Consider the following 14,973-nt stretch of genomic DNA (forward strand, 5'->3'; position numbering starts at 1 on the left):
TTGCTTCGGTAATGCTGCATAACAAGCATCCCGAAACTCAGTGGCCTCAAACAGTAGCCATTTATTATTGTGCACTCACTACCCACGTCCATGGGTGAGCTGTCAGGGCTAATCTCAGCCAGGCTTTGCTTTAAACCATAGGTTGGATCTAGGTCTGTTCTTTGCGCCTCTTCATCCTCTTCGGACGTGAGGGCTACCCAGGTCATGTCTTTCTCAATGAGCCCGAGAGTGCAAGCGCAACTGTGCAAGGCACATTTCAAGCCTTTGCTTACATCACTGTCTACTACCTTCTGATTGGCCAGAGCCAAAGCCAGTGGTCTAGGGAAGTATATGTCTCCCATGGAGGTGAGAGGAGGGAGTGAATATTTGCAAAACAATCGTCTAATCTTCCATTCAGCCAATAAGAAAAACAGCTGTTTTAAGTCCATCCATTTTTAAAATTATTATTTACAGCAAGAATTGCAGCTGAGATGATAGGGTCCTGGTGCCTAACAGAGCTAGTCTGCTAACGCTGCTCTTTCACGCCTTCACACACGAGTCAGCCAACTACAGCCAGTGGGCCAGACCTGGCCCTGTGCCTGTTTTTGTAAATAAAGTGTGATGGGAACACAGCCATGCCCATTCTTTTCCATGTTGTCTGTGGCTGCCTTTGAGCCACATGGCAGAGTTAAGCAGTTAAAACAGAACCCTATGGTCCACAAAGCCAAAAATATTAACTCTCCAGCCCTTTACCAAAAATGTTTGCTGATTCCCACTCTAAAACATTACTCTTCATCATTTAGAGAAAACTAATTTCTGTTGCCTTGTACATTTTGTGCTTCTAGACTGGGCCGATACTGTAAATAGTCCAGAGCTGAGGGGCTGAAGCGGTGATCAGAGGCTGGGAATCATTTCAAAAGGTCTGTTAGATCCGGCACCGTGCCCTCAGCCCAGCGAGATCTCTAAAACCCAAGGGTGTCGGTCAGGGTGCCGTGTCTGGGTTGGAATCAGCTAACCCTGCCGAGTTAATCTCACAAAGCTGACCTTGTCTATTCCACAGTCACAAACCACCCCCCTTGCTCCGGCTGGCTGGCTCGCAAACACCTGTTTGCCATTGCTCTTTTATTTTTACTTAACCAGCCCTCATCTAGCACAGCCATGTGCCAGGCACTGGTCTAAGCATTTCACAAATGTCAGCTCACTTGTTCATCTTAACAGCGCCACAGAGGTAGGTGCCAGCATCCACCTTTGCAGCTGAGATGACTGAGGTGCGTGCCCGTTAACACAAGGTCACAAAGCTCAGAGGCGGCAGGGCTAGGGAGGCTGCACTCAGGGTGCAAGCTCTGACCCAGGGCTTCGCAAACATTTTTGTAAAGGGCTAGAGAGCCAGTGTTGCTGGTTTTGCAGGCCAGATGATTTTTATCCCAACTACTCAACTCTCTGTAGTGAGAAAGCTGCCACAGACCGTATGTCCGTGAATGGGCATGGCGGTGCACAAATAAAATTTCATTTATAGAAATAAACAGAGGGCCAAATCCGACCCGTGGGTTATAGTTTGCCAATCTCTGCTCTGAACCACCATGCTTTTCTTCGAAACAGTATAATTACTTTTTAGGGCTTACAGTGGGATACTTGACGAGTGACAGCTTAATGCTAGAAACACTTCGAAAACTGCATAACCTGAAATGATGAGTATTATAGCAGTGTTATGTTTGAGGTAAGGGTGGTGAAACACTTATTGTGTCTTAGGTCCCTTACAGTGTTGGTACAAGTCAACTGAAATCTAAGAAGTGAAATCATAAGCTTGGGTGTCTCCTTTCTCCCCAAAACGGCACCTTCATTGGCCTTTCTTCTCTTGTGATCCTCACAATTCTCTTTGCCCAGAACATTTTCCTGTTCCAACATCCTGCCAGAGGATGGAGGACAAATCCTTCCGCCCCACTCGGCTCTGGGCCAGACTGGCATTTGCAGTTTTTAGCTGCGCTGGGGCAAGATAAAAGCCCGAAGGAAAATACAATGAATTTTTGCAGGTGCAAAGCAGCAAACATTTCTAGTTAATTAACGTGCTGTATTAATCTGGGATAGGATCCAGTGTCTAAATAATTACACCTCCATTAATAATTATTTATGATAAACGATACCCGATCATTATGACCTCATTCCCATTGATGAATGGTTCGGGAAATTCCACCGGACCCGTTCAGTTATATAAACACAGATCGGCATTACCTTGGAAACACCCTCCAGATGTCAAGACCAACTCGGGGCGGGGGGGACATTCTAAAATTAATCGCCACCCTTTGAATCTTTACAAACCGGAGCGTGTCAGTTTCAGAAAAAGTCTCCTGTAGAAAGTAGTTTAACATTTCCTGGGAGGTGTTCGAGAGGAAAGGGTGACCCGTGTGATCAAGTGCTTATGGCACCTTGGTCCGCACCAGCTAGGGACACATAGATTTTCTCGTGAAATATGGTCCTGACTTTCAATTAACATGTATGCTATGATCCCTGCAATGGGGCATGTTAACATGGCTCTGAGAAACATAATTTTTATATTTTCTGAATTCTCCAAGTCTCACTGCGTAACTTAATGGAACATTACCTTCTGCCTTCACCTTTCAAACCCAATGGAAATATGTACATAGTTTTACAGATTAATGATAACATAATGGTATTTTCCTTTGCTTAATGGACTATACACATAGTTATTTTCTTGCTCTCTAATGCTGTTAATGCGCACTTGGTGTTTCATGAAATGGTGTTAACTAAACCTGGGTTCATGCAAAGATGACTGGGCCAGAAGTCAAGGAGGAGGGGGTGAGATTCCGGACTCCGCTCCTAATTGTAACCTTCTCTGTGTTCTTCCATTTGCTAAATGAAGTCAGTCATACCTGCCATAGCTATTTCAGAGCAGGCTCGGTTACGGTTCAAATGGGAAGTAAACATCAGAGTCCTTTGATGCAAAATCAAAACGACGTGCAGCAACAAGAAGGAAACAATACAGACATGGCTATTTTGTGATGCACATGCAAGTTCCAAATTATCTGAAAAAATGGAAATCGTGTCTGCGGGGCATAGAGAACTTAGCTGGGGCACATAATCAAAACATAAACCTTCCCAAAGTGTCTCGGTGAGGTAGGCTTCAGTAGAAAAACACGTCAGGCTAGGAACTCAAGGAAGAAGGGAGCCAGGAAGGCTAAGTGCACAAGTCAGGGAGCCCGCTGCTGCAGCCCAAGAATCCATGGTGACCTCTGTGTGCCAGAAAGCCACCCCCCCCCCAAGCCAGGGACCCCAGAGTTTGCCAAAACTGCAAACCCCACCTCTGCCTTCTGCCGTCTGGAGAAGAGTGTTTCCCCACCTCTTAGAACTTCTGGATCTTATACAAAGCCATCACAATGGAAAGGGATTCTGGGAAATGCAGCCCCACGATTGTCCCCATGATGCGGAGCAGGATTGGCAAGAAGGAAGAGAGGAGGCCAAGTTGATGACACCCTGGGCTGGTCCCCTAGGCTGAACCGATGATCAATTCCATCCTCTTTTTAAATTTAGTGATAGCATATTCTTTTCATTTTCTTAACACATCACTCTTAAAGAGATTGTATTTTAAGTCCAACATGCAATTAAAAAAAAAAATGTCATTTCATCAAAGACCAGTGAAGTTTTTTTGCTCTCTGCACTGTTGGTAAGGTACCATGTGTCAGTGTCCACCTAGACTGGCTTCTGCCGTAACATATTAAAGGTTGAGCTCTGAATCATCTAGTCTACAAGTGTCACAGAGGCATATCTCAGCAGGGTAAAAAGAGACGAAGGAGCTTAGAACACTGTCGAAAGAATCCTTAACCTTTTTGGACAGTTGAGAGTACACTGAGGATAACCAGGATGTCCATCTCTCAAAGACTTCCAGAATTAAAAACATGTAGTAGGAAATATAATCAGAGGGGCTCTCGGCAGGGATGAATCACATGCTTTCCGGTGAGGGAAGGGATTTGAGAGTGTTAAGTCTATGGCCTTTTGAGTTATCCAAGGTTCAAATTCTGATTCCGGTACTTATTCATAATGTGGCATGGGGCAAAGATAATAAAACGGCAGTTACCGAAGATTCCTTGCCAGGCCTTGTGCCCCAGATTTTACACGTATTCTTTCCTTCACTCCTCAAAATCGCCCTCAGAGATGGAGATTGTCCACTGTCCCTGTGCCGTAGATCAGGAAACCAACTAGGAGAAGACAAGGAACTTACCCCATAAATGAAAACCGTTCTCCGCGCTTACCCCATTGCAAAGTGTACTCAAAGTCATGGAAAGTGACAGACACGGTGTCGGTTGAAAAATTAAAAGTAGGTCAAAAGGAGAAGCCTAGGGTTGTGCTGTCCAATATGGTAGTTCTGGGCCACGTGCAGTTAATTTAAATCACGTAACTTAATTAAAATTAACTGATTTTAAAGTCTGGTTCCTCAAGCCTGGCAGCCACAGTTCAGGTGCCGAGTAGCCACTTGTGACTTGTGGCTACCACATTGAACGGAGCAAAACGTTTCACTTGCTGCAGAAACTTCTGTTGGACAGTGCTAGAGAATTCATTGTGTGGGTCTGGAGAATTCATTGCATGGGTCTCAATGAGTGTTAAAAAAAAAAGGGCAGTGAGACACAAAGTTCAAATTCTCTTGTAATACTGGAACTAAAAACAGGAATATGAGTAAATACAGTGGCCCATTGCCGCGCACTGTATTCTTGGGAGGGAAGACAATGAGGACCACCTGTGTCAGGGTCTTTGCCAAGCTTTCACTGAAGAATGAGCGGGGCCAACAAAAATCATATTTTCGTGGCCCCTGAAAACTGTAGAAAGGACGTAGCGTACGTGTGCAACACGCCTCATTATTTTGTCGTCACTGTTTTGTTTGCGCAGGTATGCCATCGGCCTTGCTTACAAGTCAGCCCCGAAGCACGAGTGGATTGGGAAGAACTCTGCTTCCTGGGCGCTGTGCCGCTGTCACAATAACTGGGTAGTGAGACACAACAGCAAGGAGACCCCCATCGAGCCGGCCCCCCACCTCCGGCGCGTCGGCATCCTGCTGGACTATGATAATGGCTCCATCGCCTTCTACGACGCTTTGAACTCCATCCACCTCTACACCTTCGACATCACATTCTCGCAGCCTGTGTGCCCCACGTTCACGGTGTGGAACAAGTGCTTGACCATTATAACTGGCCTCCCCATCCCAGACCATCTGGACTGCACAGAGCAGCTGCCGTGAGCACCTGGCCACGTGGGCGGGGCTACTTTCTGGGGAATAAAAAGGGTCGTGGCCACCATTTCAGGGACAGAGAAAGCACAGGCTTCCAGAGTGTGATTAAATGTCGCCAGAAAGTGTCCAGAAATCGGCTAGGATAGGACTCAAAGTAGGCGATCCTCCCCTCTTACTGCCCTTTGTATTAAGTACACACTTTAATAATTTCTTCAAATTTTTCTTGTATTTACAGGAAAGTTTATAGAGTATTTATGAAATGAAAACATAACCGGAATTACAACTCTTAGAAATTATTTGGTTTTGCACATTAAGAGGCCCAGAGGTTTACCAGCCCTTTACGACAACCTTTGTGTCATCACAGTCTGTGGGCTTGAGAAAACAGTCTTTTGTAGTTTCGTATGCTTCTTCACCTTCTCACAGCATCGTATCTCATACTGATCCCATGGTAGGTCCTGTCGCCTCGACGCTGCATAACAGAATATGCAATTACCCTAAAAATTAAAAAAAAACAATAGTTTTGAACCTAGTAGGGCAGTAAACGGGCTTTCTTACCGTGGTTTATTTTGAAGTGTTTTAACTGATGTCAAAACCGTCTTGGATCAACTAGAACGGAGAGCAAGAGGGAGACCAGAAAGAATTGACTTGGGAGCTTGGAATCCGCCATGGCCCAATCTTTAATCACCCTCCGATGGCTGGTGGGGTCATGTTGGAAAGAAAGGTTCCGAAGCCTTTGGCCATGCATGACCTCCCCTTTTCCAGGATTCAGGATTCTGGGAGAACGTTAAAAATGAGCTTGCAATTAAAAATAGTCACTTGGAATTCTACTGATTATTCAAAACGTCAGAGGCCGATTTGTCTTTGATCAGAAGTAGCGTTCTGTTTCATGACAGAAACCTATTTCATAAAAAAAAAGAAACCTATTTCATTCTTCCTTTTAATAGTATCTGTAGGCCTGTGACATTGCTCTGCTACATTTAATAGCTGTCCTATCTCTCTCTCCCCCAAATCATTTTTCTTTGGTTGCTGGGGCTGAGGAAATAAACATTTTCTGGTACAAATGGCAGCACCACTTTGGATTGACTTTGCTCTCCAGGACATCAACACATGGCCCTGACTGTCTCTACCACGTCCAAATATAACTCACCTGAAAACACTTAGTATTTATGAGTTGCTAATGACAAGGGACGTTGCATAAAGTACTATTTACTAGTATACGTGCCTCAAAAGTTATAAACAGACTTTTATTAAACAATCTTGAAAGATGTAGAAGTCCCTCTGTATTCTAGTATAGTTCACTATAGAGTTGTAAGACAAAAACAAAACAAAACAAAACAAAAAAACAACAAAAAAAGAACAAAACAAAACAAAACCAAAAAAAAAAAATCAAATTCACTATTCCCACGCTGGAACCTGCTAACAGAACCTGCTAATAGGATGTTAAGTGGGATTCTGGGCATGCTGATCCGGTAAGATGGAATGGTCCATGAAGTAAGGCTTTCTTAAGCAGTCTTTGGACTTGGACCAGGAATCCGGCATTGGTTCTACCTTGACGAAAGGCGTGATGTCTCTAAGTCATTTCATTTGCTAAAAATATTTATCTGAGCTACTGCGTTGGCCATTTTGACTGAACAGACTGGTGGATGTAGGCATTGTTTTTAGCAGTTTTGTTTTTAACCAAATCAACCAATTGTCTCCCTAAAATCCGTCCATAGACCCGCTGTTTGAGCATCGTGCTATGTGAGCACGAGCCTGGACTTCATGGCTGCGTCATGGGCGCTTCTGTCCTCCTCAGCGGCAGACGCTCTCCTTTTTCTTAACAGATAGAGTTTATATATTTACTATATTATTTATACCCAGATGAATATTTTGATAGCTACTTAGGACAATTTCACATTGAAAAGATGGACACCTGAATGGAAAAAAAAGTTAATCATTCTCTGGAAACTTAATGGTTGTTTTTTGGTTTTTGGTTGTTATTGTGTGTTTTTTTTTTTTTTTTTTTTTTACAGCATAAAAACAATGTGTATTTGCCTTCCCTGAACAAACTGAAAGGGTTGTAATTTTTACATACTGTTTTTGGTAGCTGGGTAACGGATATTTTAATGCACTTTGTACACTAACAGGTTTTAAATAAAAGGGTCTAAAGCTCAGCTTCTGAGTTTTTAAAATCATGGTCACCAGGTACCAGTAAACGCTACAGTTTGCCTTACGATGTTAATGTAAAGCATTTACGAGGACAATATTTCCATGAATATAATGTTTTTCAATATAAAGAAGTTACTACTCAAATTTTCGCTGCAAGCCATTTAGTTTATGTTTCGGCTATTTTTATAAGGACGAGAGGGATTATGTTATAATTTGGTTGTGGAAGTCTCACTCTTTGCTAACTTAAAAACCTTGTGGATAGTAGCGGTTACTATTTCCATGTTGTCATATTTACAGGAAAGTATGTATATGGTGAAAGGCCACAGTGTTTACTTTCATTACTGTAATGATGTAGAAAAGATTTCCATGTGAATTTTTTTTTGAAAGTCTAAAAAATATACGCTATAAACATTTGCTGCAGTACAATTCTTTAAGTGGACTGGGGTCATTGTATTTTGTTTTTGAGGTCCTTTCTTCACAGGAAGCATTGTGACACAGGGAAGAAAGAGATGGCAGTGCCAATCACCTTAATACAGCACCAAGCCTGCCGGGTCTGATGTCATGGGTGTGCGAACAGGTGCTGTCACCATCTTGAAATTCTTGATAATTTTTGAATGGGAGGCCTGGATCTTCATCTGACGCTGGGCCTCAAAAATTATATAGCCAGTCCTCATAACAGAACTCAGAAACATGGTACCTCTCTTCCTGGTGGATACAAATGAAGAAACCTGGATCCAATGTCAAAAGTGGCTGGCCGTATAATTCAAGTAGGAATCTAAATGGATTAAGAGAAGGATGAGCGTGGGTGAAGATTTTCTTTCCAGCTTGAAAAAAAAAAAAAGACTTCAAAAACTGACTGCAATAGTGTTGATGACTTCAGCTGGAGAAGAGGATATGGCCTGATGATGAATGGGCAGTTTGTCACGGTACTGAGATATTGACCCTAAACTTCCCAAGGAACTGAACCGGCGCTGCCCGGTGAACGGGGGATTCCGTTTCGGCTCCAGGCACATATGTGGTGCCTGAAGAGACACACACAGGTATGCTCGCATACCTGTGCTTTTGGTGTTGGGAAGTTGATGATTTGGTGTACCCTTCAAAATGTTTAAAAAGGAAACAAAGACCACGATGATGGGAGCAGGAGGATGTTTTTGAAATTGTGTTTCTCAGCAAGGGGGCGATTCGGCAATGTCTGGGGTCATTTTTGGTTGTCCCAACTTGGGAGAGGGTGCTATTGGCATCTCGTGGGTAAAGACCAGGGATGTTGCTCAACATCCTTCCAGTGCACCGCACAGCCCCCTACAATCAAGAATGATCCGGGCAAAATATCAGTGGTGCCGCAGGGGAGAAGCTTGCTCTTTGGGGTTCTTTAAAGCAAAATGCTCACAAATATGTTTTACTGTTCCTGTAATCAATTCAATGCCTGATATATCAAAAAGAAAAGAAAAGGGGAAACTTCACTGCAAAACCTTCACTGCGGTGGCTCTTTCACTTAAAATATATATATATATATAACAAAACCATTATAAAAATCTGGAATCTGAAAGGCAGTCCAAGCCTGTATAAATGGGAATGCAGGGATTGGTGTCACGAAGATCTGGATGTGATTTGCTTAGTTTGAAAATGCAAAGTAGGCCACTCCTTTGACCTGAACCAATTCAGCCCCTGGTACTTGCCTCACACTGCTACGCCCTCGGCCCAGACTGTTCTCGCCATTGCTGTTGCTTTCTGGTTCAAAATAAAGTCATTTTTGTGGTTCCAAGGCCTCTGTCTCGCCTGTCTCTGTTGCCTTGTCATCACTGTGTGTTTTCGCACTCACTGTTGCCACAAATATTTATTCCACTTCTGTTGGTGTTTTTTGAACTATTTTGCAACATATAATGTTTCCTTTTATTTCTGAAACTCCGACCCACCATCCTGCCTCTCTCCATTCAAAATAGTTACTACGCCTCAGAATGGTCCCTAGGAAATTTATTTTTTTTAGATTTTATTTTTTCACGAGAGACACAGAGAGAGGCAGAGACATAGGCAGAGGGAGAAGCAGGTTCACTGCAGGGAGCCCGATGCGGGACTCGATCCCAGGACCCCGGGATCACGACCTGAGCCAAAGGCAGACGCTCAACCACCGAGCCACCCAAGTGCCCCATCCCTGGGAAATTTTAAAAACACAATAAAGAAAACCGATACGGGAGGGGAGATCCGGAACAAGAATGGCTTGATTTCGAGTCTTCTAGATGCGGTGGAGGAGGTGAGGACATGGGTGATTGGAGCAGAGCGGTGAGGCTCTTCACAGTGGGGGCTGCAACAAGCCCAGTGGGTGGCCCCTAAGTCTCTCCCCAACCCCAGCCCGTGGCTCCCAGGACTTGACTTTCTCTCCTTAGGGGTGCAAGGCCTTTTGATGGACGTCAGTGCCCTGCAGAGTGGTCACGGGCCTGCGGTGTCAGCACCAGCTGCGGGCTGGTTAGAAATGCCTGGTCTGCAGCCCAACCCCAGGCCTCCTCATCAGCATCTCTGGGAGCGGGGCCAGCAGTGAGTCCTAACGGGCCCTCCCGGGGACTCTGATGCTGGCAAAAGTTTGTGAAGCGAAGCTCTGGGGGGCTTTATCCAGACCCCTGTCCCATATGAAAATGCACTTACAACCTGGAGTGTGTTTTCAAGGTAATGTGCTTTGGGGCGGCATGATGTAATGCAGTGATTCTTAGCCCGGTAGGGCATTAAAATTTCCCTTTTTTAAAAATAAAAATGTTGATTCCTGGGTTGGCTTCTGAAAGAGCGGGGATGAGGTGGTCTAGCGTGTGGCCGAGCACCCTAGACTTTTGTTTGAAGTGATTCTAAAGTGCAGCCAGGACTGGCAGCCAATGCCAGAGACAGGGGTGTGGCACCTTTTCTATAAAAGTCAGAGGGCGAATCATTCTAGGGTTGTGCGGGGCGTACGGTCTCTGTGGCAACTACTCGACTCGGTGGTGGTGGAGTGAAAGCAGCCATACAGGATACGGAAATGAACGAGTGAGGCTGGCTTCCGATAAAACTATTTATTTATTTATTTTTAAAGATTTTATTTATTCATGAGAGACACAGAGAGAGAGGCAGAGACACGGGCAGAGGGAGAAGCAGGCTCCATGCAGGGAGCCCGATGTGGGACTCGATCCCGGGTCTCCAGGATCACACCCTGGGCTTCAGGCAGTGCTAAACCGCTGAGCCACTGGGCTGCCCCAATAAAACTTTATTTACAAAAAACAGGCCTGGCTCTGCACTTGGCCCTTGGTGTGATTGGCCAGCTCCTGCTGTGACACACACAGTACTGAAGTCACGGTGGGCCACTGGCTATCTCCTGTCGCCCTGAGGGCTCGGCCGCCCCTCGTGGCTCTGGGCCTCTCCGCTCTCAAGTCCTTTCCCCCTTGGAACTCCCTCAATTCTGAAATCACGGAACTCGTGGAGAACAAGTCACCGAGTGTCTAAGGCCCACTCAAAGGTGATTAGAAGATTCTTTCGTTCAGCAGAGGAGGGCATGTCAGTTCTAATGATTAGCGTTCCCGCTTCCATAATTTTGACTTGAATCAGCCCTTCTCACAAGTGACAGGTGTGTAGAAGAGATTCCCTTTAATAGGAGTTGTGAAGTACGTTTAACTGGAACTTTTGAAACCGAACAGACACTGCTGTGATTAATCGCCTTTCAGAGTCAGCTCGGAGGGCCTGCCATGCGCTCCAGAGAGTAGCCCACATCTCCCTCTTTTTTAAATTATTATTTGGAAAAGGGCACAAGTAAAATCTGTTGAAGGTAGTTGCTCGCGATTATACTAGGAGCATAAAAGGGAGACATGTGCAACCTGCAAAGTCCTTCTCCCTTGAGTATCGTTCTCGCTGTGGTTTGCACGTTCGAGAACAAAATAAAAACGGGGTTGAGGCCTTATGGAAAAACCCTTCTCGTAGCTGTGTCCTGTCTTAACACGGGCGATTTATGGGGAGGAATGCAGGTCTCCCTTTGGATCTTTCTCAGCCGTGTTCTCCTGGGAGAATTATAAAAGCATGATTAAATAGGAAGTATAGCAATTAACAAGCAAATGTGTCGTGGCCGAAAACCAATTACCAATTAAGGAGAGACACAGAAAAAAAAAAAAATGATTGAATGAACATCGGTGCTTTGGCACGGTCTATTTATTCTCAAAGCTTAATTTTTGATGATGGTCATTAAAAGCTGTCCGAGTTCGGCGACGTATTTCAGTTACTAAAGCTCGTAGCTCCCCCAGCCTTATGTTCCCTCCAGCTCCTGCCCGCTCTCGCCTCCCGTTTTCCGTCAAGCTTCTCCAAGGGCGGTTCGGATGCCCGTTCCCTCACCTCTCCTTAGCCGTCCCCACGCTCCGCCCGGCGTGGAGGGCCTTCGCTCGCTGCCGTCAGAAACCGTGTCTGCATCGGTACGTGTGTCCACACACGTTTGATCGGCCTCATCTTGACATAGGGCAGCTTTTGAGATGTTGACCATTTCTTCTTTAACCGCCCCCCCATGCCATCCGAGCCTCCTCCTCCTGCACCACTGTGTGCAGAAGCCTCCCCGAGTTAAATCTCCGCGCCTGATTTCTCTGCGGACTCGGCCCCCTCATGTCGACCTGCTTATTTGCTCATCTCTTTGGGACATCCGATGGGCACCTCAAACTCCACGTGTCCCAATCTGACCTCGTGCTCTCTCTCCCCCAAACCTTGCCTCATCCGAAGGTTTCATGAACCCCCAACCACAGGCTCATGTTTGGTGCCCTCCTCACCCTCCATGTCCAATCCGTCACCAAATCCTGTTAATTTTCTCTCTTAAGTATCTGGACGCCTTTCTCCGTCTGCACACAACGTCCAAGTCCAGGTTTCCTTCTCTCTCGCTCTAGAGCTGATTTAACCTGTTGACTGGTCTACCTGTAAATCCACACTGCACCCTACACCCCTCCAGGTGACAGGGCAGCCAAGGTAATCTCGAATTTGGGTCCCGTAACACCCACCCCTGCACACTCCTCCCATCAGAGTCACCCCCGCCCCACTCCTGAATCCCGTATGTTGACTTTAAAACTCCTGCAAAGCTCTTCCACAATGCCCATAAGATTCTCCAAGGTTCCCTGGGCGCCTGGGTGGCTCAGTTGGTGAAGCATCTGCCTTCGGCTCAGGTCATGATCCCAGAGTCCTGGGATAGAGGCCCAAGTCAAGCTCCCTGCTCAGCAGACTGTGTGCCTCTCTCTTTCCATCTGCCTCTCCCCCCTGCTCATGTTCTCTCTCTCTCTCTCTCTCAAATAAATAAAATCTTAAAAAAGAAAAAAGATTCTCCACTGTCCCTGTGTATTTCCCTAGTATCATCTTGGACCACTGTCCCCTTATTCCCTGCACTCTGGCGAGATAGCTGCTGCAGCCATGCTCTGGTCTACCACAGACCTTTCTTCCCTACCACGAATATTTCAGATTACTTCTCAACCCTCATTTCCCCGAGAATCTACCCTGACCTCCGTGCCTCAGCCAAATTCCCCTAATCTCATAAAGCAACTCATGCCTCCCTGCATGATGTTTGTCACAGTTGAAAGTTAGCATGTCTTTAAGTTTCCTTTACTATGTCTGTTCCTTTCCCCCCACTAGACTGTAATATTCCTGAAGTCTGAGGCCAAGACTGACTTAGCTCAATGTTTGCCAGTAGGAGGTACTCAGTAAATAGAGAGTAGAATTCTAATTTCTCATGAGTGTTTTCTACTTAAAACTTTCTCTTACACTTACAGCATGCACTATTCTCTCTCTCTCTATTTTTAAAGATTTTTATTTATTCATGAGAGACACAGGGAGAGAGGCAGAGACACAGGCAGAGGGACAAGCAAGCTCCATGCAGGGAGCCTAATGCAGGGCACGTTCCCAGGATCCCGGGACCATGACCTGAGCAGAAGGCAGATGCTCAACCACTGAGCCACCCAGGAATCCCTATTCTCTCTTTAAAATTTTTTTTTATTTAAATTCAATTTAGTCAACATGTAGTGTATGATTAGTTTCAGGGGTGAAATTTAGTGATTCGCCAGTTGCATATAACACCTAGTGCTCATTACTTCAAGTAATCCTTAATGCCCATCACCCAGTTACCCCATCACCCCACCCACCTCCCCTCCAGTTTATTTCCAAGAGTTCAGAGTCTCATGGTTTGCCTCCTTCTCTGTTTTTATCTCATGTTATTTTTCCTCTCTTCCCCATGTTCATTCGTTTTCTTTCTTGAATTCCACATATGGTAGAGATCACATGGAGAGCATATGGTATTTGTCTTTCTCTGACTGACTTATTTCACTTAGCATAATACCCTTTAGTTCCATCCATGTCACTGCAAATGGCAAAATTTCATTCTTTCTTTGATGGCCGAGTAATATTCCATTGTGTATATATAGACCACATCTTTATCTGTCCACATCCATCTGTCAATGGACATCTGAGCTCTTTCCATAGTTTGGCTATTGTGGATATTGCTGCTATGAACATTGGGGTGCAGGTGCCCCTTCCAATCACTATTGTTGTGTCCTTTGGATAAATACCCAGTAGTGCAATTGCTGGGTCGTAGGGCAGCTCTATTTTCAACTTTTTGAGGAACCTCCACCCTGTTTTCCAGAGTTCCTGCGCCAGCTTGCATTCACACCAACAGTGTACGAGGGTTCCCCTTTCTCCACATCCTCACCAACATCTGTTGTTTCCTGACTTGTTAATTTTAGCCATTCTGACTGCTGTGAGGTGGTATCTCCTTGTGGTTTTGATTTGTGTTTCCCTGATGCCAAGTGATGTTGAGCATAAGGGCTACTATCCAAAATCTATAAAGAATTTGTCAAACTCAACACCCAAAAAACCAAAAAATCCAGTCAAGAAATGGGCGGAAGACATGAACAGACATTTCCCCAAAGAAGACATACAGATGGCCAACAGACACACTATTGTCTTTTTAAAAGACTTACGTTAAAACAAAAGTCCCTCGTAGATGCAGAAACCACAAATATCACAGAATAAAAAATTAACGTCACAATAAAAGCTAGAATATGTACCTTCTAGCAAAGTCCATCCTCTCTCTAGACTGACCGCAGGTCATCAGCAAAAATAAAACCTTAAATCTGGGCAAGCACATCACCCATCCGTGTCTTCTATCACCTCCCGCACGGCTCCTGCCCCTGCGTTGTGAGTCTAGGGTTGTACTCATGGGCTTCTCACTTGCCAGCTCAGCCCATCCCACACTCCAAGACAATCCAGGTGCAAATAAAATCAGCCCCAAGGTATCACTGTCAACCTCGGTCTTGGAGAAGGTCCCCTTCAACCTCGATGCCCCCGCCCTCGGCTTCCCAGAAAGCACATTCCCTGTTCTTCACCACAGCATCACAGAGTCCCAGCCTCCCTTCTCATTTTCTCTCAGTAGCTGGGCTCTCTGTGCTTGTACTCCCTCTGACTCCACTTCCAGCACATACTCAACTTCCTGGGCAGGCGGCAGCCCTCCACCTGGAATCCCGCCCAATGCCCGTGTCGCCTGCTTATTCACCTTGGTCTCAGGTCACCTACTGGGTGCCCCTGGCTGCGTCTTTGTATGGGCTGATTTCTCTGGTTTCATTCTTTCAGGTTCTGCTCCCATGTTC

At 45.4% G+C, this 14,973-nt stretch overlaps 1 protein-coding gene across 5 annotated transcripts in view; it reads left to right on the forward strand.

Annotated features, from left to right (window-relative positions):
* MID1 (midline 1) overlaps positions 1 to 9,127 on the forward strand; it is a 346,318-nt gene extending 337,191 nt beyond the window's left edge. For all 5 annotated transcript variants that reach the window (XM_077890027.1, XM_077890029.1, XM_077890025.1 and 2 more), the window contains exon 10: positions 4,876 to 9,127. In XM_077890027.1, the coding sequence (XP_077746153.1) occupies positions 4,876 to 5,224 (349 nt within the window). In that variant the 3' untranslated portion in view covers positions 5,225 to 9,127. The remainder of the gene's footprint in view (positions 1 to 4,875) is intronic.
* Positions 9,128 to 14,973: the final 5,846 nt, after the last annotated feature.

The sequence above is a fragment of the Canis aureus genome, chromosome X, assembly GCF_053574225.1.
Source record: "Canis aureus isolate CA01 chromosome X, VMU_Caureus_v.1.0, whole genome shotgun sequence".
NCBI classification, from domain to species: Eukaryota; Metazoa; Chordata; class Mammalia; order Carnivora; family Canidae; genus Canis; species Canis aureus.